At 37.1% G+C, this 22,882-nt stretch overlaps 1 protein-coding gene across 1 annotated transcript in view; it reads left to right on the forward strand.

Moving 5' to 3' along the window:
• LRCH2 (leucine rich repeats and calponin homology domain containing 2) overlaps nucleotides 1-22,882 on the forward strand; it is a 50,502-nt gene that overhangs the window by 12,433 nt on the left and 15,187 nt on the right. Inside the window, exons 2-12 of the mRNA XM_082488259.1 lie at nucleotides 6,271-6,415; nucleotides 8,961-9,087; nucleotides 11,964-12,069; nucleotides 12,172-12,308; nucleotides 12,537-12,670; nucleotides 14,037-14,124; nucleotides 15,213-15,324; nucleotides 15,643-15,740; nucleotides 15,831-15,898; nucleotides 16,131-16,235; nucleotides 21,832-21,900. Of these exons, the coding sequence (XP_082344385.1) occupies nucleotides 6,271-6,415; nucleotides 8,961-9,087; nucleotides 11,964-12,069; nucleotides 12,172-12,308; nucleotides 12,537-12,670; nucleotides 14,037-14,124; nucleotides 15,213-15,324; nucleotides 15,643-15,740; nucleotides 15,831-15,898; nucleotides 16,131-16,235; nucleotides 21,832-21,900 (1,189 nt within the window). The remainder of the gene's footprint in view (nucleotides 1-6,270; nucleotides 6,416-8,960; nucleotides 9,088-11,963; nucleotides 12,070-12,171; nucleotides 12,309-12,536; nucleotides 12,671-14,036; nucleotides 14,125-15,212; nucleotides 15,325-15,642; nucleotides 15,741-15,830; nucleotides 15,899-16,130; nucleotides 16,236-21,831; nucleotides 21,901-22,882) is intronic.

The raw sequence follows: 22,882 nt of genomic DNA on the forward strand, positions 1-22,882 counted from the left end.
ATAGAAAACAAGGATATTCTTAGTGATTACACTAAAGACCAATCATGTTCTTAGATTATGTAGATATTCACTACTGAAGTATCACACCAGAAACCGGCAGCTTCAGTTTGCTAATAAACCACTACTATATACTATTTCCATGGGTTTTGGTTACCCTTTTATTTCTCAAAGCAGGGTTGCTAAAACAAGGGTGGAGGGAAATGTAATACAAGTAGATTTATTTTCTAAACTGCTTTGTTCAAAGACTTGTAAGTTGTTAGCAGCTCTTCTTGGAAGCTTGATACTGACAGTAAAATGGTGAACCACTGTTTCAGATGTGGATAATTCACCCTTAGTGTTAGCTCATCAATGTTTCTAATAAAATTTCTGAGCACCTGCATTTAATTATTCCCAGCAAAGAAGATGGCAAGACTAACGATAATGCGGAAATAGGGTTTTTTAGCATTACAAACATACCTGAATGGGAGATGTACAGGCTTGGAACATTCTCCTGAGGACTAATCTAGCATTTTTTTCATGGTATGGCCATGCAAACTGTGCCAGTATAACATAAAATAGGATGGGAGCTAATGAACTTAGGCAACTGCTGAGGAATTACTTGTTAAGCTGCAGTCATGAATAGTAACAACACTCCAGCTGAGAGATTTGGAGAACTTTTTCCTACTTAGCTTTGAGCTTCTGTGGCTCTAATTCTGCATCCCTGGATGTTCATCTGCAGTAAGTGGGAGATGCCCTCCACAGTGTGTATCAAAGCTATATAATCACGCTGCGGGTCTCTGGGAGGTGCCCCCGGCGTGCCAGAACTCCATGGTGGGCATAGTGCAGGTGAAGTGGTGGAGTGCTTTGGCAAGCTGACCTGCTCCTCTTAGTTTGGGATTCATACTTTTCTTTCTATGCTATGCTGAAATCTCCATTCCTAATAGAAGATGGGCAACTCATGCTCATAGGAGCTTAAGGTATTACACTTTTGTAGTCTGGTTTAGGTTTTGCGGTGGTTTTTTTTTTGTTGTTGTTGGGTTTTCTGGGTGTTTGGGTTTTTTTGAGACAAATTTCACTATATTTCATGCATGCATCTTTGCTTTATGGTTAAACTCTTGACAGCTTGGATTTAACTTTCCTTCCTCCTCCTTAGGGAGATAGGGAAATGCATACATTCACTGGCTGACGTTTCAGCCTCTGGAATATCTTTGTGCAACAGAACTTAATTTCTTAAATTTTATATTCTGCCTCCTGTTCCTCGAATGCTGGGTACAAATAATGCCCATCGTTTGCCATGGTTGATTGTGAAGTTAAAGGTGTTTGAAGTCTAATGTCCTTAGCTGTGGAAGAAGGTGTCACATTAGTAAAGCCTTAGTCTTGTCTGTGTTGCTGATATCACTCTTGGAACTCAACATCAGATAGAATGCAAATCTGATCATTTTCTCTTTATAGGACCCTTCTCAAGGAGGAAGCCTTGGCTTCGGTTTGAGATGGGAGGAAAAGACAGACAGGCTGTTTGTGTAACAGAAGAATAGTTGGTAGGACATGTGGTCATTTTGGAGCGTTGCGCTAAGTAAGAACACTTGCCTGCATGGATTTCTTCAGTACCACTGCCTGGTCAAGTGAATTAATAATAGCTGTGTGAAATATAATTAAACTGAGAGGTTTTTTTTAATGCTGTTATTGTTCAATATACATTTTGACCATCACAGGATTTGAATTATAGGGTGTCTGAGTGTTCGTGGGCATGGAAAACTTCTGCCTCCTGGAATTACCATATGCAGGTGTTTCTGCAGGGCTTGAGACTTTTTTTCTTCTCCAGAATCATCTCGCATCATCTGATGGACTAATGAATTTTACCCATGTTCTGTGTTGATTTCAGATTTGTGTTTAGGTTGGCTAAAAGTGTATCTTTAGGATCAGGTCTGAACAGTTTTAATATTATACGTTCATTGACTTCTGTAGGACTAATTATAAGTAACTGTTGTGCTTAGATGTTTTATTGGCTTGGACTTGGCTAAAGCATTACTAGAAAAACTGGCTAGGAAAATCTGTATGTCTTACAAGTTAGGAGAGCAGACCTGGGTTTTGGGGGTGGGTGGTTGTTTTCATTTTGATCTAGTTTCTAAATAAAATTTTGGAACATTTTATGCAAGGAAAAACCCAACATCATTATATCAGCATATTTTTATGAAAAATGTTATAATGTCAAGGTGAGGTTCAAGTGTAAACTTCCCCACTAAGCCTTGTATTTCAAATTCAACGTGTAGTGCATGTAAAGAGTGAATATATAAATGATTGTACTGGATCAAATAAAAGGCCAGTCTGTTCTAGCAGCATGCCATGATAGTAAGAGTAAGCAGTAATGAATGCTTAGGGAAAAGTGCGAAAACAAGGCGAACATGATGTTGGTACTATTTGACTACCTTATTGCACACTGCTGTAACCTGGCAGCTTGAGCTTTTTGTTTTTCCTTTTGATCATGGCTTACATTTATACAAGGTACCTTCTTACTTCTAATAGCTTCCCCTCCAAGCTGACTGGTTTCCTAAAATTCTTTCCTTTTGAACTTTCAATATATTGTCTTTTAATCGTTGTCTGACAGTCAGTAAAGATTTTACTCTTGCTGTTAAAAGGGAACTAAGATGCAACCAACTTCTTCATATTTCTGCAGTTCCTCTTTTAAATTTGACCTTAGCAATGGTGTACTTCTCACTTTTGTTGTTTCTGCAGAGATAATGAATTGAAATACCCTGTGATTCATGAGCAGTCATGGATAGTGTCTTCTATTTAGTCTTCATATAACACCCCCAATTTAGAGTTTTCCAGTCTAAACTGGATAAGCAAAGAATTCCTATAATCTCACTTCTAGAGGAGCTGTCGTTTTAAATCATCTGCGGTTCTGCATTGAGCATCTTCCCTTGCTTCTTCTGTCTATTAACCCTTGCAAAACCATTCTCATTTTAGGTGCCAGCAATGTGCTTTCATTCATATTGAGGTGAAGTCTGTCTTGTTTAGAGCAACACTCTGTTCCAGAGGTTTCCTCCTTTTTTCTTACAATATTTTCTCATTTGTACATTGGGTTATTGGTCTTCAAAAGGTAGCCTAAATTGCATAAACTTCACATGTACATTTTATTTAGTGTGATAGATGAACTCATCTACATTTTTTGCTTGTTGTGAAAACATTTCTGGAGTAGAAGTCATTTTTAAGCTTGGATAAAGAATAGCATTACTTTTCTTTTAAAAAGCTGTAAGTACATTCGATATATGAATGTTGTGGAAAACTGTATACACTTGTATCTTTCTCTTTAGAAAGATCTGAACCCCTGGGGCTATTCTAATACTGTTTGGCAATGAGTGAAAGAAAAATTGCTTGCAAGAGAAGTCATACTCTCTTCCAGCTCTTTATCTGTCAATAATAAACTAAAAAAGGTAAATAATGGGTATCACTTTTGAATTTTTTTCATAATGGAAAAGTGGAATCCTTGCCCCACAGTGTCTTAAGGCATTGTTTTCAGGGAAGTGTTTTCAATAGTAATACTACCTATTTCACAATATTTGTATATTTTCTTTTAGTGTGAAATTGTATGGGTTTTGTATGAGGGGTAACTCAGTGACTTCAACCAGACTGTGCTAATGTAATTTTTGTCGGGCCGGGCTACGAACCACAGCTGGTTTTGCATTGCTTATTGCATACTACAGTCCTGGTCCGCTTGTTGTCCAGAGCAGAGAGTTGGTGCACACTGCGGTTGTTGTCTGGCCCACCTCTGGGTTTTATTTCTGCAGGAGAAACAACAAAGCTGTTTTTTAACCTGTGTCTTCCTGAGGTGTGTGGTTGGGGTATGGCTGGATGCACGTACAGCAGCAGAATTTTCATGGTACCCTTGAATTCAGGTGTAACCTACACTACTGCGCCTTGCATCAGTGGCAGTAAGGTGGGATTCTGTCGTTTGTGTTTTGTGGAGTAGGTCCTTGTGCCAGCCTTCAGTTATCTTTCCAGCTGCTGCTGAAACCAAATCAGGAAGAGCCTTAGAGCTGATTTCTTCTGAATGGGATTGTATCAAAGGCTGTTCATCACGTGGTGGAGGTTGTAGAACTGTGCGCATCTTTTCTGCGCATGGTTATCCCACTCTGCTGAATATTAGTATAAGAGAGCCTTTGTTTAACCTAAAAAGAGTTTTGCAGAACATTCTTTCATGTGAAAGCTGCCCTTTTTCTATAATGTTTTGAAAGTTGACGTGGTAGAAAACAGAAAACAAACCTTATTATTGTGAAAACTTTCTATGCTAATTTTTTTTTTTTGCAAGCTTTTGAATTTTAGTTGGGATGTTTAGTTGGAGTTAACTTGGTTCCATTTTTCATTCACTTCATTAAGAATGCCAGTCCTGCAACAGAAAACTTTCTGCCTCTTGCAGCTAGAGTTTGCAGAAATCAGTGTCACCAGTGGATGCCCTGATCTAAAGGAAAGCTTTTTGTGATACTTTAACTTGAGAATGTTTCTTAGAAATGATGGAACAATGGAGTGACAGCCAGTTAGCTCACTCATTTTGCATATTCTAGACTTCAGGAAACAAAGTTGAGGCTACCTGCAAAACTAATGCCACTGAAAAGTAATGTTTTGTTATACCGGTCCATTTTATGTGATGGGCATCTGCAGCACATGGGTGGATGTCCTTTTCCCACTGCTAGGCACTCTGATGACTTGCATTCAGCCTGCTGTGTACCGGTATCACGTGTTCTCTGCAAATCTATCTTCTACCCTTTTATCCTCCAGCCCACACTAGTCTGAGGAGTTATTCTGCCACAGGTGCACATCTCTGCATTTGCCTTTATTAATCTGTCAGTCGAGGTCACTCTGGCTGGAATCCATCCCTCCTGCACATGAGTTTCCTCTTCACTCCCTCCAGCCTGGTGTCTATGCACTTCCTGAGGGCGCATTTGAAGTGATTGATGAAGTTACGAAATGATACTGATTGCAGTGTTGGCCCCGAGAAATGGCGCTCGTAGCTGGCTTGCCACACTTCAGGCTGTTGAGCTCTCTTCTTTGAGCCTGACAGTGACTTTGAGCCACTTTCCAGCCACTTTCTAGTCTGTTTTTTTCAGTCTAGTGTAGAACTAACTGTTTGTTCTAATGATAATGAGATAGGAGCTAAGCAGAAACAAGGTACTTCATGCAACTGTTCAAAACTGAGAACTGAAGCCTGAAATAGCAACGGATCTGTATTGCTTTGTTGTTAAAAGAGTTTGTTCAGCATTTCTGAGAAACCACATCCTTTTGAGATATCTTGAGTTGGGAACCAGAGTTACTTTCAAAAAAAGTGGACAGTCGTTCTCAAGTAAATATCTCTTTCTTCAAAGATAGTTTCATGGATTTTTCTATAGCACAGGTTGTGGCAGTTAACTGATAATTTCCAGGATTCTTGGGTCACATCCTACTTGAATTTTCTGGTTTTGTAGAAGATGTATACCATCTCTGACTATATGATGTCTTTGTAGTGTTTTTTCATATCTTCTGCATACCATTTTGCATAATGCAGTCATGCATTGTCAAAATAACTCTAGTTCAAGTATTATGTTTCCATTGTCAATGGTATCTCCTCTTTCTGCTCTTAGGCTAAAATGCACCCTTATTTTTATAGCTAAATGCCTTTCACGATGTTTCTTGTGACTTTATTCTCTTTTTAGCGAAGTTATAAATGTGTAACTGGAGAATGTCTCAGTTACTGTGCTTGCACTAAAGAATATTTTTTAGATGAGAATTTTAGTTCTTTCACAAAATAAATATGTAAGGGTTTTGTGGTTGGTTTTTTTTTTTTTCAAACTTGGCTTTAGCATGGCAGATACTTTGTACAATGAAATTAGATTCTAATGTAGCTGTCGAACAGGAAGAGTAATGGTTACTGGGTTTGTACCTTGACTTAGTGTTGTGCCTAGCATTAGAGGAAAAAAACCAAACAACAAAGAACAAAGACTGATAGAGGAGGGACAATCATAAATGAAATTCAGTTGCACTTTAAATGTTCTTAATTATGTAGTGGGTCATATATTTTTGAATTCCTGACATTTTTCTATTTTCTGTTAAAATTGCATGTCAAACAATACTCTTAGTATTTTAAGGCTTTTTTGTGTATTAATTATATGCAGTAGCATCTGGTAGAACTGAATTATTTTACACTTCTTGCAACACCTTAATTTTTAGGATCATGACAAGAATATCAGTGGATACTTTTATCTCCTCTTACTGCAGGGAAATTTTTGACTAAAACCGGATTTTTCTTTTTTCTTCTAGATCTTTCAAAGAACAGATTTACTGAAATTCCTCCTGATGTCTGGCTGTTTGCACCACTGGAAACTTTAAATTTATATCACAACTGCATCAAATCCATTCCAGAATCTATTAAAAACCTGCAAATGCTTACCTACCTTAACATTAGGTGAGTGATGTCTGTTATTTTTGCTCTTACCTCACAATTACCTCATTGGAGTGGTAGGATTCCACCTGATTTTTGCCCAGATAGTTAAAATTGTTCTGTTGTTTGTTTTCCTTATCCTTGGTGGTTTAGGGCCAGAAGTTGTTACTTTGTGGGAAGGAATTGACTGCATTACAAAATTTCAGTCACAAACTATGGTAGCTAAGAGTAATGAGAGTTTACAAAGTTTTCTTTGTTGTTAATGTTATACAGACAGACGACATTTAGAAACTACATGTGTAAAAATGTGCTGCTCTCAGGAGGGTAGATTACTCTGGCCAGAAGACCCTACTCATTTTGCACACTATTTACATCCATTGCTGTATTGCTTTATTTAAACTTGATAAAAACGTATGGTTGGATCTTCTCAGAAGAACAGGAGATTAATATGAGTTCTGGAAGGAGAGCGAGTCTAGAAGAACCCTCCCATAAGCAGCCGAGACCTGGTTTTCCACAATATTCCTTGTTTTTTAATATTGACTACATCAAGTTTAAAACAATCTTCTTGGGTAAGAGCTATTGAACGTGTGAGATTTGATTCCAGAATTCATTTTGAAAAAACTTTGTGAATTGATCCCTGGAAAAGAAAAAAAAAAAAAAAATTAAAAAAATCAACACCAACAAACAACCAAAACAAAACACCAAACCCAAAAAAAAAAGCACCGAAAAGCCCAGACGAATTATGTCTCAAAAGTTGCAAATATCACTACTTAGTGATAATTTAAGAGTAATCTGTCCTGTGGCAATTCTACAGAGGATTAATGATATGATAAAACTCAGGGTGAAAGAAGTTTGACCTAACTTTCTTCACAGAGCAGCAGCAGCCCACTTCTCTTCTGATGGTAATTGAGGTGCTGAATACAATTCTGTATGCAGAGATAAAGTGTAGTTCTAACTGGGCGATGCGTGTTATTTGAAGAGTCGACTCTTCTAATCATCCTTTCCCCTGCTGGGCTTTGTCTTAATTTTTGTGCCAGTGTCTGAGGACTGGTTTCACAATGCGCGAACATGTGGGCTACAGTAGTTGAAGAACAGGCTAAAATCCTGGCTTACTAGCTTCAGTATGTTGTTACAGAAAAAAAACCACATGACCTCAAATTCTAATTTTGGATTCAGACAACTGAAGAAATGTATTATGCAACTCATAGTAAAGTTGGCAGCTCTTTTTTTTTTTTTTTTTCCTAAAAAAAAAAAAAAAAGGAAATTTAAGTGATGCAGAGACTGACTGTTTCATTGCCACATTTTTATAATCAATTAAAAGTTTACTTGCACGTTATATTTTTGCTTCACGTGCTCTCCAACCAAAAAAGCCTCTCGTATCTGCCTGAAATACAGCATAAAAGGAGTTTTACTGCATACCTGTATCCAAAACTTATTTATATTGTTCACTTAGAATTAACAGAATAAATACATTACTATTATAAAGATACTGATAGAAATTTACTTTCATTTTATGGTGTTAAAATTGCCGTACTTATTTGAAGCTGAAATGTTGCAAGGACATAAATTTATCTTTTGTTGTTTTTGCAGCCCTATATGCTGTAGTCATGGAGAAAAATAACGTAAAAAAGCTTTGGTTTAAATATGAAAACAGTGCTCTGATACATATCAATTAAACTGTAAAACTTCTGGGCTCTTCTTGATATAGTGTGAACACACATGTCAACACTTAAAAGGCTTTTTTGTTTTGCCTTTTTTTTTTTTTTCAAATAGAACTTCTGGCCTCTACACAGTTCTACTTAAAGCAACAGCCATTACTGAGATTTTTTTTTTTTTTTTTTTTTTACTTTTATGTATGGAAGGAAATGCTTTCATACCACATCTGAACAAGCTGGTTTTCCAATGGCTTTTTTAAATGAACAAATACCTTATTAGAAAAAAATCATTGTATTTCTGGCAGCAGCAGTCTGCAGTTGGTAGCTTTTCCAATGTGAATTGAAATCAAATTGTCAGTAACTGTGTTTCTTGTGTACAAAGCAGACATATGTTGCAAAATGATAGACACAAAAGAAATCAATTTTAATTAAAACTTACCTTCCAGACTATCGCTCAGCAAAGGAATAAATAGAGATTAAGGGCTTTTTATGGTGGCTTGGGAGTGAGGAAGCAATGGCCTCGTATAAAGTTCTGGTTTGCTGAGAACATTAACTTATGTTGGTAGACTGTCAGATCGGGTGGTCCTTCTGAAGGTATCAGAAAGCAGAATAAAAGCAAACATCAAACATACTACTTTTAACAGATTTCTCTGTACGTTTTAGTGTTTGATTCAGTTATAGTACATACTCATTTCATCAGGCAAGATGAGGACCTAAAATTCACCTGAGACAGGCTTTATCTGATAAGGAATTAATGATGGATATTGCAGTTTAAATTTAGATTGAATTGTAATAGGTGGAGGATATCTTCTGGAATATGAAAAAAGTTGTACAATGTGTATCTCGGACACCCCGAGAAGCTTACAAAGAAGATTATAATCTAGCCTTGCTTGTTCATTTTTCTTTTTTTCAAGTCGAAATCTTTTATCGACGTTGCCAAAATACCTGTTTGATCTTCCACTTAAAGTTCTGGTTGTCAGTAATAATAAGCTGGTCTCCATTCCAGAAGAGATTGGAAAGTTGAGAGATCTAATGGAGTTGGTAAGTACAACTGGGGACCATTTTACTAAGTAAACTTGCAGTATAAGCAGTTTATTTACAGTATGAGAAAAATAAAAAATTAGTAACTAAATATAGAACTACAAAATGTAAATTCAGATACTGCTTTTTCTTAGTGTTTGAGCTCACATTACAGGTGTAATATATTGTACAGTTTCAAAAATGGGAGTAAACACAAATTAGTATGTTGGGTCAACTAAATCTTAAGGGGTTCATTAATAAAATTGCTCTTCAGATTATTTCATTTGAGTCCCTTGCCTGTATGTTGTTAAAAATGGTGAATTTTTCTGTTTACCTTCCTTACCGTAATCAAAATTCTATTTATTTTTCTTATGTTATCAGGAATCTTCTTTCCAGCTTAAGAGTTCATCTCTTATTTACTCTGTTCTCTTATATAAGTTATGCTGTTCAATCATTGTTTTCTTGTTCTGTGTTTTGGTTTTTTTTTTTTTTTCCATTTCTGCTATTCCTTTGTTTTGATTGGTGTGAACAGAACGATGTGTGATATTCACAGTTTATGTGTCTGTGCAACATGATTGTATCCTATGGCATACTAAGGTTTTGTGCTTTGACATCCATTACTTTCTCTGTATTTCTTAATATTGTGGGCTTTTCTGATCACAGAATCACAGAATCATCAGAGTTGGAAGGGACCTCTAGAGATCATCTAGTCCAACTCTCCTGCTAAAGCAGGATTGCCCAGAGCACATTACTCAGGACTGCATCCAGGCGGGTCTTGAAAAGCTCCAGGGAAGGGGACTCCACCACCTCCCTGGGCAGCCTGTGCCTGTGCTCTGTCACCCGAACCGTAAAGAACTGTTTCCATGTATTTGAACGGAACTTCCTGTGTTCTAACTTGTGCCCATTGCCCCTCGTCCTGTTACTGGGGACCATTGAAAAGAGCCTGGCTCCATCCTCCTTCAACCCACCCTTGAGATACTTGTACGCCATAAGAAGGTCTCCCCTCAGCCTTCTCTTCTCCAGGCTACAGAGTCCCAGCTCTCTCAGCCTTTCCTCATAAGGCAGATGCTCCAAGCCCTTAATCATCTTAGTTGCCCTTTGCTGGACTCTCTCCAGCAGTTCCCTGTCCCACTTGAACTGGGGAGCCCAAAACTGGACCAAGTATTCCAGTTGTGGCCTCACCAGTGCAGAGCAGAGGGGGAGAATGACCTCCCTCGACCTACTGGCCACACTCTTCCCTATGCAGCCCAGGATTCCATTGGCCTTTTTGGCAACAAGGGCACATTGCTGGGCCATGGATAATTTACTGTCTACCACGACCCCCAGATCCTTCTCCTCCGAGCTACTTCCCAGCAGGTCCGCCCCTAACCTGTACTGGTGCCTAGCATTCTTCCTCCCCAGGTGCAGGACCTTGCACTTGGTTTTGTTGAACCTCATTAGGTTCTTCTCTGCCCAGCATCATTGCTCTGTGTTAAGCTCGTGTGTTTTGGAGAGATATGTACAATTATTCACCGACCTGGCACTTGGACTAGGTCTGATATTTTATTTTTCTTCAGTACATATGATTTCTTCGGTCATTGCAAGCAATCCTTATCCTGTTTCCAGAGTAGCTCTGTATGCCCTGGAGATTTCTTTTAACGTGACCTAATTTCTGAGCTGTAAATCAACATTCTTTTCAAATTTACAAGTAACATGAGATATTCTGAATGTTTGTGAGGCTTTTCTAGTGTCCTTTCCTCTCTGGTGAGAAATTCTCTATGCTCACTTCAATGCCGTAGGATTTCAAGGTGGGATCACTGCTGCTGTTTACAGGAAGTGAACGTTTTTCAGAATTGCAGTTGTTGTATTTCTGGCTTATTTTCAAAACTGTCAAACCTAGAATGTGTCCTTGATGATATGGATTAAGGACATCCTAGAGAGTTTCATTCCAGCACCTGTGGTATACCCGTTTAGAACATACATAATGTATATATACTAAAAAGAAAGGATGACAACTAACCCACGTGCTAGAAAGATGCTTTTAGGAAGGGAATCCCATCTTAAATTTGAAGTGGACAGAGAATAACTTGTAGTAGATACCCAAACAGCCTGTACTTTCAGACATCTAGCGACGTACAGGCATCGTGGTTGGCAGAAGTAGCTGGGCAGTGCCTGAGCTGGAGCTCTGGAAGCGTGTCGTAGAGAAGGAGGCAGGATTTGTCTGACTCAGCTTGCCTTTGAAATCAGCTTCCAGTCTTTCAGCAGATGGATAGATAGATAGATATCTCTCGTTGGTATCTAGTCTGGGAAGCTAGTCTCTAAAGTCAATTTTATTGAATCAGAAATAAAAAAGGCTCAATGGTCTCACATCAGTGTGCTTGTTGACTCAGTCTGGACTGCATAAATTAATGTTAAATTAGCGGCAGAAATAGCTGTAGTCTGTGTTCACTTGGTGCAGCTTTGTCACCCTCTAGTGCTTGCATCCAAAAAGTTGGGAGCCTGCTATTGCCCTTTGAATTTTTAGATGTATGGATTGGTTCAATTTTGATTTTTAAGGAAAAAGAATTTTTATAATAAGAACAGAACACAAATGATTTGCCAGCTGTAGCATAAGAAGTTTATAGCTGATATGGGAGCTAGACCAAGAACTTCTCGTTCTTAGCCCACAGTTTTAATCTCAAAACCACTCTTTCATTATTCATTGGTTTAACTTTTGGAGTTGAGTTTCTGAAATGTGAATCACTAATTACTGAAGAAATGGTGAAATCTGTTATGGTACTTTTTCCCTTTGTGGAAAAAACAAGAAAGATAGGATTTTTTTTTTTAATAGTATGCTTTATAGTCGTTTTGATAGCAGTTTTCTTTTGTTTAACTTAAATTAACTGAACATCTTAAATGATTAATTGTATCTTTCTTAGGATATTAGCTGCAATGAACTTCAGGTTCTTCCCCAGCAGATAGGAAAGTTGCAGTCACTTAGAGAATTAAACATAAGAAGAAATAATCTCCATATGTTGCCAGATGGTAAGCCACTAGCCTTCATTTCTTGGATGTAGGTAAATTAGGTAAAGTGTTAAGAAGATATGTCTGATTCTTTTTTTTTTTCCTTTGTTTCCCTCGATGCAGAATTAGGAGATCTTCCCTTGGTCAAGCTGGATTTTTCTTGTAATAAAATTACAGAAATTCCAATTTGTTACAGAAAGTTACGTCACTTACAAGTTATAGTTTTGGATAATAATCCAATGCAGATACCACCAGCACAGGTTAGTATTAAAGCGTTCTAGTTCAGAAATTTGCATTAGGATCTTAAGAAAGAGGAAGCTGTTCTAAGTTATACCAATCAGGTTTCCTTTTTTTTTTTTTTTTTTTTCTGTATTTCTCCTAGTGAGAAGCTGTGAGTACAAACTTGGTGTAATTGTTGGGCTGCATTTTCAAAAGACGTGCTATGTAATTAAGATTTTTGTTGTTGTTGTTCGTTTGTTTCCCAACAGATATGTTTAAAGGGTAAAGTACATATATTTAAATTCCTCAGCATTCAGGCGTGCCTCAGAATAGATAAAAAACCAGATTCTTTGGATCTTCCGTCATTAGGTAAACGAATCCCCTCCCAGCCACTCACAGACAGGTGAGTAGTGGGGTTTTTGTTTTATTTTACTTCAGCATTAGCTATGAAATGCTCTGTTTATACAGATAATAGCTGTGATTTCAGTAATTTAATTGTTCTTTATTTAGGAGTCAGTATTTATTTTCTAAGGTCGTGTTACTGGAATCTTAACTGGCTTATCTCAGTTGCTGTGAAAAATTTCCATTGTACTCACTAAAGATTTGGATTTCAGAAGAAGTATTTTAAATTTAGTTATTGGGAAACCCAACTGTTTATTTCCCAAACATGTATGTCAAAACAGTAGATGAGAAGTTCCCATAAATGTCCCGAATGTAGAGTTAGTCTGTTGGATGGGAAGTCTGCCTCCCACATGTATATTAAGGGAAACTAACTTAAACATCAGTGAAATACCATGGATTTTTTTGTTTTATTAGATTAGCCAAGGTCAAAAGTATGGAATATTTTGTTGGACTTCTGTACTGAGTAACTCTGGAGTAATTTAATGGGATGCTGTTGGAAACCATATGGAACAATGCTCTTTTTGCCTGTTTTCTTAAAATGTCACATGCAACTTGTGCCTCTCTGTGTTTAAGGCTGAAGGTTATGAGTAAAGCTTACAGAGAACCTTCTGAACCGTCAGATTCAGTCCATGGTCCTGGTCTTGGGTAACTGTGCCATAGGGAATTAGTCCACAGTTTCTGTAGATCGCTTCTAAACGCTCCTAAAAAATGCAGTCCACAACTGCTCCCCAAAAGCCTCCACTGCCCTTAAGGCGTACAACTACAATGTATTGTGAAGGAACAAGGTAATGGGTGTTCCCAATGTACTTCTTATTTCTAGTAGTGAGAACTTGTTTAATTAAACTTCCCAGATAATCGTACGATGTAAACCAAGCTCCAGTGCACAGTTGGAAAACACATCCAGCTGATGCTGCCAATTTTATGTCTTTGAAAGGCATAAATTAAGAGGAGATATTTCCTAGATATTCAGGCAGAGTTAAACCATTATAATATGACAGTCTATTAGGGAATGTATATTTGTTACTAACAGTGTCTGCCAACAGAATTAAAGGAATTGCGTTTTTTCAGAGGAAGCCTTCTTTTCTGAAGATAGTATTTTTGAATGATATAGAACAATTCTAAAATTGCATAAATACAGAATGCTGTAATTGATTGTTTCCACTTTAACTTTGCTTAACTTTTCTTGAACAGCTCTTGTAGGAGATTAAGAATTTGTTCTCCTCACATGGTGCATTGTGCAAAAATTCTGTATCAGCTGCTGTATAGAGAATGTATTTTTTAAAGGATGTTTATTTTCTTTTCTAAAAGTGAAACTGTGTTTTTTGTTCCTGTGTGGGTGTGTTTGTGTGGTGGTGTTCTTAACATAGCATGGAGGACTTCTATCCCAATAAAAATCATGGACCAGACTCTGGCATTGGAAGTGATAATGGGGATAAAAGGTTGTCCACAACAGAAGTGAGTATTTTTCACTGTTGAACTTGTGTAATTTCTGTATTTTAGAATTTTTTTTTTCCTTTGTATTTTGTATCATTTGAGAAATACTTAACTAGTTTAGTTAACATTCTTTAAATATCTGTACAGTTGAGTTTAAACCATTAGTCTGCCAGTATCAGACACAAACTATTTACATACTGCCTTGACTCTTCTGGTTAAGGTTCATTCCAGTCCAGATTTCATACGTTTAAAAACTGAATTCTGACTTAAGGAATTGCTTGGATCTTTTAATGTGTGAAGTGCATAATCATTTTTCTACACAAAGGACAAAATTTAATTGAAACTTTCTGTTGTTATTAATTAAATTAATATACTTAAAATGAAAGTTTATTTGGACTAAACTGGAGTGTTGTATGTGCTAGTAAGCCTTATTGATGTTTAAGTTTTAATAAACTTCTGGGTGATCTGCTAGGTTTAAAGTAATGAACAAAAATCCCTACAAGTTATCAGCGTACTTGTAGAAATCTCGATTAAGGAGCTGTAATTAATAACAGTGATGTCAAAGTACACCGAATAGCGTAGAACAAAAGATTTTTGAAACTTAGAGAATTTTTACAAATGCAGAGTGATTGTTAGTGGGGAGACTATTACTAGTTGGGGTTTTTTAAAGAAAATTCAAAATGTTTAGAGGTACAGCTGTGATTTTTTTTTTATTATTATTATTCTTATTTTATCAGTGATCTAATAAGGATCAAAGTAGTGGGAGGCTTTATTAAGAAAGTACCTAAATACAGGTTTTTTTAGTCTACTGACTGGACTTAGTCTTTCCTTAGTCCAGGGCTGGACTGGACCTCTTTGAAGAAAATACTGTATTTCAGTAGTATTATATACTGAACAGTTGTCTGGCACTCCCTAAACTATGATTCTCTTAACACGCCCTTCCCACCCCCACCCACAAAATCCCCCACCTGACTGGATGTTATCTTCCCAGTTCTGGGAGCCATCCCTCATGGTAGGGTCGGTTGCACTGTAATTTATGGCTTCTCAGAAAATTATATAATAATGTAATGTCTCTGTAAGTTCTGTGTTAAATGTGACTGTCTTTGCAGCCGTCTGATGATGATACAATCAGCCTTCACTCCCAGGTATCAGAATCGACAAGGGAGCAGACGTTAAGGAACGACAATCATGTAATGGGAAGTAAACTCGATCCACAGAAAGGTAAAATCTGTTGTGCATCTGTCATTTTAGGTAACAGAAATACTTTTTGCTTAGGTAATCTAGTATAAGAAAATTGCACAAAATGATATGATCACATGTTGGCACTGTATTTTCATCATTTCAGAAAACAATGTAATAATCACAAATAGACAAGGCCAGAAGGAAAGAAAAACGATGATTTCTAGCTCAAGGAGACATGATTTCATTGTTTTATCTTTATCTGACATTTTTCATAAGTGTTTATCTCTCTCAGAAATAACATTTGCTTGAGAGAACTGTTTAATATCATCTTTTCCATTCTTCATCAATCCTCACCAGACCAGGAGGTGTATGATTACATTGATCCGAATGCCGAAGAAGGAGCTGTTCCGGAGCAAGGAGATGTACCGATTGGCCCGTTGCTGTCTTATATCAAGGTAGCATAGCTTGACAAAAGAAAAACTGTTCAGCAGGCTTGCTTTTCTTTTTTTAATTCAAGTCTAAGTTTATTTTTCATTCTGCATAAGGAACGGGGAAAACATCCTGAGAAATCCCAGAAAATAGAACAGAATGAGGACTGGGGAGATGAAAAAAGGTAAATCTTCTTGATCTTTTTTGAGAAGGTTTTACTGACAGTGGGGGGTGAGGGGGGGGTTGTTTTAAGCTCCTTGCATGTGGAGCAGAGGAATTTCATATTGAACAGAGTGCTCCTTCTTGGACAGAAAATAAGTTATAGGAAGTGCTTCTTGGTTATTGTCCAATTATGTCACCATTCCTGTGTCTTGCTTTACTGAAGTTGGGCAAGTCGCTAATGTTTAATTTTTCAGACTTCAGAAAGAGCAGCTACTGGCTGAAGATGATGATGAACTCAAAGAAGTGACTGATTTGAGAAAAATAGCAGCTCAGTTACTGCAGCAAGAACAAAAACACAGGTATTATGCTATTAGTTAAGATAACTTGTGTTGCAATTAATTTATTCTTTAACCTGCCTTATACCCAGAAGACCTTATACCCAGACACCTTATTTTGAGAACAATTTTGTCCAGCTGTTAAACAGTTAAAGTGACAGGCTCTTTCAAGATACCTGGCTTCTGTTTCTTTTCATAAAACTGCTGTCTAGAGAAGCAGTTGCATACCTCCTATGGAGAGGATGAGATGAATGTGAAAGTCTCTTGATTTCCCGGCTTAATGTATGTTAATTTTTTCATACTTTTTTTTTGTTTTTCAAAGCAGTACACTTAAGTAGGCATGGCTAATGCTCATGTAGGTAGATGATTGGTAATGTTAAAATGACTTTGTCTTAGTTTGTAGGAGTTACAGAACCTGCGTACAGTTTGTTTGTGACTGGTTATTTTTATTCAAATATGAGGTACCTCCTCCGTTCAATCTGATACGAGATATAAATTTCCTGTGGGCTGAAGGGAAAACTTGTTCAAACATTATTCTGTCAAATGACAGAGCATATATATTGTACAAATATAGATAAAAGTAACTAACTCGAACAGTGTAACTTCATCTTGATGAACTCCCTGACTTTCTCCGCTTCATTTTGGGCATCACAACAGAATGATTCTTGAAAAGGAACTGTAGAGCAAGCCGCAGGTTAAAAGAGTGTAATAGAACAAGTTAACAACCGCGTAAAGGGAAGAGCAGGAAGGAATGCCTGGAGTTGCATGGGATGTGGACAGGCTGGGGTAGGAACCGCCTTCTCTCGGGTTCCTGTACCAAGCAGGCAAATAGCCAGTGAGGTACTTTGGCGAGCGTAAGCCCTTTCCCGAAAGGTAAAAGTAATAGTAGTTAATTAGTTAATAGTAGTTCATTAACTAAAATAGTTCATTACAGTCACCCATTATCCCACGGTAATGGATTTAACTTCATACCAGCTTAAATGCTATTTTTGTTTCTTTTGAATTTCTTTGTAATGATGAGATTCTGCACTGCTGTTGTTCTTTTAAGACAGTTGAAATACAGGTGAAGCCCTTAGAGAAATTGATACCCCGATATTACGTATTGCAGCGCTTTAAAAATTCACCAGTGTTTTATATTGGTTATATATAATAGCGGGGGGGTGGGTAAAATAGGTTTTACTTATAACTCTGCGCAGTGTATTCAAGAATTAGTTGTTCACATTGGGATGGGAAAAATAAGAATGAAATCTTAATGCTAGTACATTCTTATTACCAAAAGTATTGCAAAAAAGACTAAGAATGTGAAACTTTCTTGTTTTAAGTTATTAATAAAGAGAGAATAAATGTGTTTTTCCTATATTAGGTTTTTATATAACAGTTATTTATATCGTATGTGGGTCTTGTTTGATTATTTTTCATATTTCCTGGTTATCTAATAATTTGAAATACCAAGCCACTCCTCTTCTAAAGTACTGCAACTTTTATTCGTCATATGTTGTTGTATCTTAGTGCAGCGATCTTGCTAATGGTTCTGCTTTGCTCTTGAATCGTTCAGACGTGCAGTCTTATTAGTTGTTTTTACTTCAGTGTTCAGCATTTGTATTTTAAAGCTTGCTTATGTGTCTTTAAGTACATGAGGGCAACATCACCTCTGATACAAAATTTAGCCCTGATTTTGAATCCATAGTTTTGTAAATTTATGATTTCTTGCCGTAAACAGCAATAAGAATAATATTTAGATATTTAGTGAAGATATCTCTGTGTTTATATGTTCAACCCGAGTAAACAGAATACTCAGAAAATTGAGCATCGCAAAATAATTTCTTACTAATCATATTTCTGTTTGTTCTGTGTGGCTTTTTTTAAATATTATGCAGTTTCTTTTCTTTTTGCTTGCTATGCTAATGACTTCCCTGTCCTCTCCCATCAACCTGTCCTGCTTCCTTCTTCCGTCTTTGGCTTTGGTGTACATGAAATATGAATACAGACGAAGGCCATTAAGCTATAGAACTTCATTCAGTGAAAAACTCTTCCAGAGGACAAGGGCGGCAGGACGTGCATCAAGGTATAAAGTGTTTGTAGAGCTTCAGATTTCCAAAGTTAAAATGTGGACAAAAGAAACAGTTCGGGCCATTTCTTGAACAAAAAGAAAGGGATTTCTTGAACAAAAAGAAAGCCTAAGATATTTTGTTATCAAAACCTTTTTATTTGTTCTTTATTGTTCATTTATTGTTCTTTAAGATGAAGCACTGTGTAAGGAAAATACTTAATTAGGCAACTCTCCAAAGAACATTTAAATGAGTCCAAACCTAGAAGCATACTTTCCTGTACCTTTCTCATGGTTTCTCTTCAGTTTTTTTTTGGTTTTTAATATATAGTACCTCAGGCAAAAGTGTGTTTTTCTGGTGTGGTTTTTTTTTTTTTTAAATTTATTTAAGATACCTTGGGCTTAAAGGGATAATTTTCAAATTAGCCTGACCAGTGACAATTTGTTTAGCATTTGACAGCCGTGAGGGAACCTCACAGTAACAAGAAATCTGGACTGGGCTGTGTAGGCTGTGCTCAGCCACGTAGGTGATGAATGGAAGGATTTCAGACTTTGTTACCTTATCAGCTGAAACTCTGTAGCTTACTCTGGCTACTCCTGCTCTGTTTCAAAAGTGGGATGATATTAGATTAAATAATCTTCATTTAGTACCAAGTGAGCCTGTTTCAGCTTGCATCAAAGTTAAGCATGGGCTCTTACCTGACAGCAGGGACTTCCTAAAACTGTCTAAATCCCTCGGAACACAGCTTACAATCACAAAGCAGAGCCATATGTGAGGACAGTAGACGGCTCCTGCATGAGTTTAAGATTTTTGTTTTATTGTCTCACTGTGAAAGATTTCTAGTGCCTTTATACACTTTATAGATCCTAAGTAGCGCTTGCTTGTTTAAACTGAAGGTAGCTGACCTTAAAATAGCATTACCATCATTCACTTTGTTTGCGTCCCTTAATCATGATGTCATGTTTGCTCAAAACATGAAAGTGTAAGTGATGGAAAAGCGATTCCACTTTTTAAATTCTCAAACTTTAGAAAACATTTTCCAATATCATAATTGGTTTTGCCATCGCCTTTCTCTCCCATGTAGTCAGCAGTTTGGAGTAAATGTTGTGCTTGCGTGATATAAAACAAGAAAAATGAGTCACAATGTTGTTTATTTTCATTTAATACATATGTGTCATTGTGTATGTGCAATGTTGAGTAATTTACATTTTAAAGTTTGTATGAGTTTTAGAACCCTTTCAGAGTGGCAGTTTGCCACCTCTGTAACAACAGAATTTGTGTGGTTAGCAGGAACCATAAATAGGAAATTAATTGCAGTACTAACACAAGTGTCTTTTGCAAGTTCTTATTTAGTGATTCAGTATGACCAGTAATTAGCCTGATAATTGATCTGTCTAATAAAAAAAAAGTTTTAGATTTAATGACTTGTCATATGAACGGAAACAGTCACTGGAATCTGTGCACCGTTAACACCACACGTAAGAGCGTGACTAATGAATATGAGCTCCTGGTATACTTTCATTTTGCATTCTTGGTTTTGCATTGTATTTCCTGGAAGACAGTTGTTAACAGGACTACAGTGATTTCTCCCCCCCTCCCCCTTCCAGCTGAACAAATTATTTTGCCATTAATTCCTTAGTCTGCAATTTAGTAAATTCAGATTAATTTTCTTCACCATTTTCTTGAATTAAAACCTTTCAAGTTCCTTATTCCACAGGAAACTCAGATTTCTGTGACTGGACTAGTAGCTGCCAACCAGGCAGATACGGAACTTGCTGTTACTTCCCCATAAATATTCTTCGTTTTTTAAACAGGAAGTTCCAAAAACGTGGTTTTGTTTTACAAAGTGTGAAAATATACTCTGTTTATTATAAACTCAAACATTAGTTATGTACGTGTTTCACAGAAACAGCGTAGCGTAGAAAAGGGCGTGTGTATATAAGTTTAAATTAGCTTGAATAGTTTTTCCTTATATTTCATATAACGAGTATGAAAAAAGAAATGGCCCGTGTTACATACAATCATTGAATTTGCACTGATAGTGTCAGTGTTGGTACAAGTGTGGCATCAAACTGTTTAGGTGACTCAAATGTCTCATGCTTGTTGTACTGTGATGGTCACATCTTGCTACAAAGTCTCTCTGAATTTCTCGTTGCTTTCAGTTGAAGACATAAGACTAATTTAAATGGGAATTCTCTCTAAAAATTAATGACTTTAAAATGGCATGTTTATATTATGGTTTGATAACCTGTGCTCTGCATACTAATTTTTTGTAACACTTCAGGTTATAGTATAATTTAATTCTGGAATGCACCCTCCAAATTAAGTTTCTGAAGACAAAACATAGGGAGCAGATGGTGCAGACTGAGAGTGCTGCAGACTGTTGGTTTACAGGCTTAACTTCTCATAATCCCATTAAACTGAGGCTCACACAGTGAGAGGTTTAAACTACAAATGCGATTACTGAGCTCAGAGTTATCACGGTAATCAGAGAAGTCTGAAAATCATCAGTCACTTAAAGGTAATGGTTGTACTGCCCTATGTAATGCTAATGGAATATGAAAAGGTGCCTACTGTTTTACTTTATTCCATTGAATAGTTGGTGTTCTTCTAGTTCTTTCTGATTCTTAATACATTCTATATACACTCTATATATTTCAGCATAATAACTCTATATACACTCTATATATTTCAGAATAACTTGAACACAGTTCTGCACATGAAGTCAGTGTCAAAGTGTAATATTACCGCCTCCAAGAATTCAGAATTATTCATTCTATTTACTGTTCAACATGACACTTGAACATTTTTAAGTGTTACTGATTGTTCTGTTATTTTTAACACTTTAAACATCCATAATAGCTCATGTTGTCTTCCTGCGTGTGTGTATGTGGCTGCTATGTGTTTGTTCCAGCTGAAAAAACATTCCTGAATCTCTATTTAAGTTTAGGCTTTTTTGACCGTTTACCATTTAGAAAAATGGAATTGCTGTTGGTTCATTTCTGCGTTAGACTTTTCGTTTAGTTCTTAGCCTGTGTTTCTCTGTTTTCCACCTCTCCTTTTTCCCTGCAGTGGTCCTTACCTGGCTGCCGCCTTCCCTGCTGCTACTGACTGACTTCTTGTGCTCAACCTGTGTATCGCTTCTTGTCTGCTTTAGGCTGACTCTCTCCTGTCTTCTAATTTTAGTGAACTGTGGGGCCTTTTGTGTTGAGGGCAGCATAACTGTACACAGGTGTGAGATCACTTGAATTACTACGTATTTAGGGAGAAAAATAAGAGGAGACTTCATTTTGGTTTGAATTATCATCAAGTTTTACTTCCTTAAAATTCAGAACCTGAAATATTTCAACAGCTAGGAACAATATTGTTGATTTAAATGGAAGCAGGATTGGGCTTGGATTTCATACGTGTACACATATATGTATTGTAATTTTATGGAAAATGTCACCTGAATGTTCAAACCTTTTTATTTACAGGAAGTGTTATGAGGTGAAAGTAACGTGTTCTGAGAAAAAGGGTTAGCTACAAAGGTGTTGAATAAATATGTATTTCTTTTTTTTTTTTCTTTCTAGGCTTCTTAATCATTCCGTTTCAGTAAGCACAAGGAACAGGCCAAAGCAGCCGATGGAATCTGAAAAATGGTATTGATATACTTAAATGTATCGCAGCTTTCAATATTTTATTAATCTAATTTGTGTTTTGTGTCGCTACTGCCATCTTCTGTCATAATATTTTTAGCTCAAGATGAAATAGAAGCTGTACAAATAATCTGTTCTTGAGCTTTCTTTCAGCTAACAAAAAAATATTGTCCTTTTGAGCCTTTAGGAAGGTTGGTGTCATCCAGAAACTAATTAGTGGGTCTGATTATGGCAGCAATTCCAGTGCCTAAAGATTGGCATTCAGTGATGTTTTAGACATCCAGTCCAGAAAGTGACATCTCCCTTGGGTAAGCCTCCTGTGCTACATTAAACGGCACTGTAGCTGTGCTTAGGCATCTGGATTTTCCTCCCCATCAGTCCTTTTGTGCTCTTAAGAGCTGGTGGAACAGCGTTGCTGGGAGTTCAGCCTGCAGAACCCTTACTCTTTGCGGAGGATGTGTCAGCGAGGAATCCATTGTCAGCCGGAGCTGTACTCTTAACGCTCTTTCTTTTGAATTAAAAAAAACCCAACCCACCCCAAATCAACAACAAACAGAAATACCCACAGCCTTGTCTCTAGGAAACTGAGGAATCACAGCTTCCCCTTTCTAACTACATGGGTGAGAGGGAACTTAGCAAGTTTGCAGTCCTACCTCCCTTAAGGAATCCCAGATCAGTTCTTTCAATCAGTTTGGTCAAGAAATAATCTATTTTAATTTTTTAGCTAGAGAGGGAGAGCTTACTGGCAGCCTCCTAATGACAACTCCATTTGAGTGGTAGCTTTTGTGATTTTCGCCAGCCCCATAGGCTTCTAAAATCTGTACCTTGGAAAGAATCTGTACCCGCTTGTGTCCAGACCTGAGTTTGGCTGTGGATCCTGGAGCCAAAAGCCATAACTGCTGTGGGTGTTGCTAGAGGGTGGTACCAGCTCTTGGCAGGTCAGGTACACATCAGGAAAGCATTTACTCCAACAGAAAAGGGACGC

The sequence above is a fragment of the Vanellus vanellus genome, assembly GCF_965231255.1.
Source record: "Vanellus vanellus genome assembly, chromosome: 10".
NCBI classification, from domain to species: Eukaryota; Metazoa; Chordata; class Aves; order Charadriiformes; family Charadriidae; genus Vanellus; species Vanellus vanellus.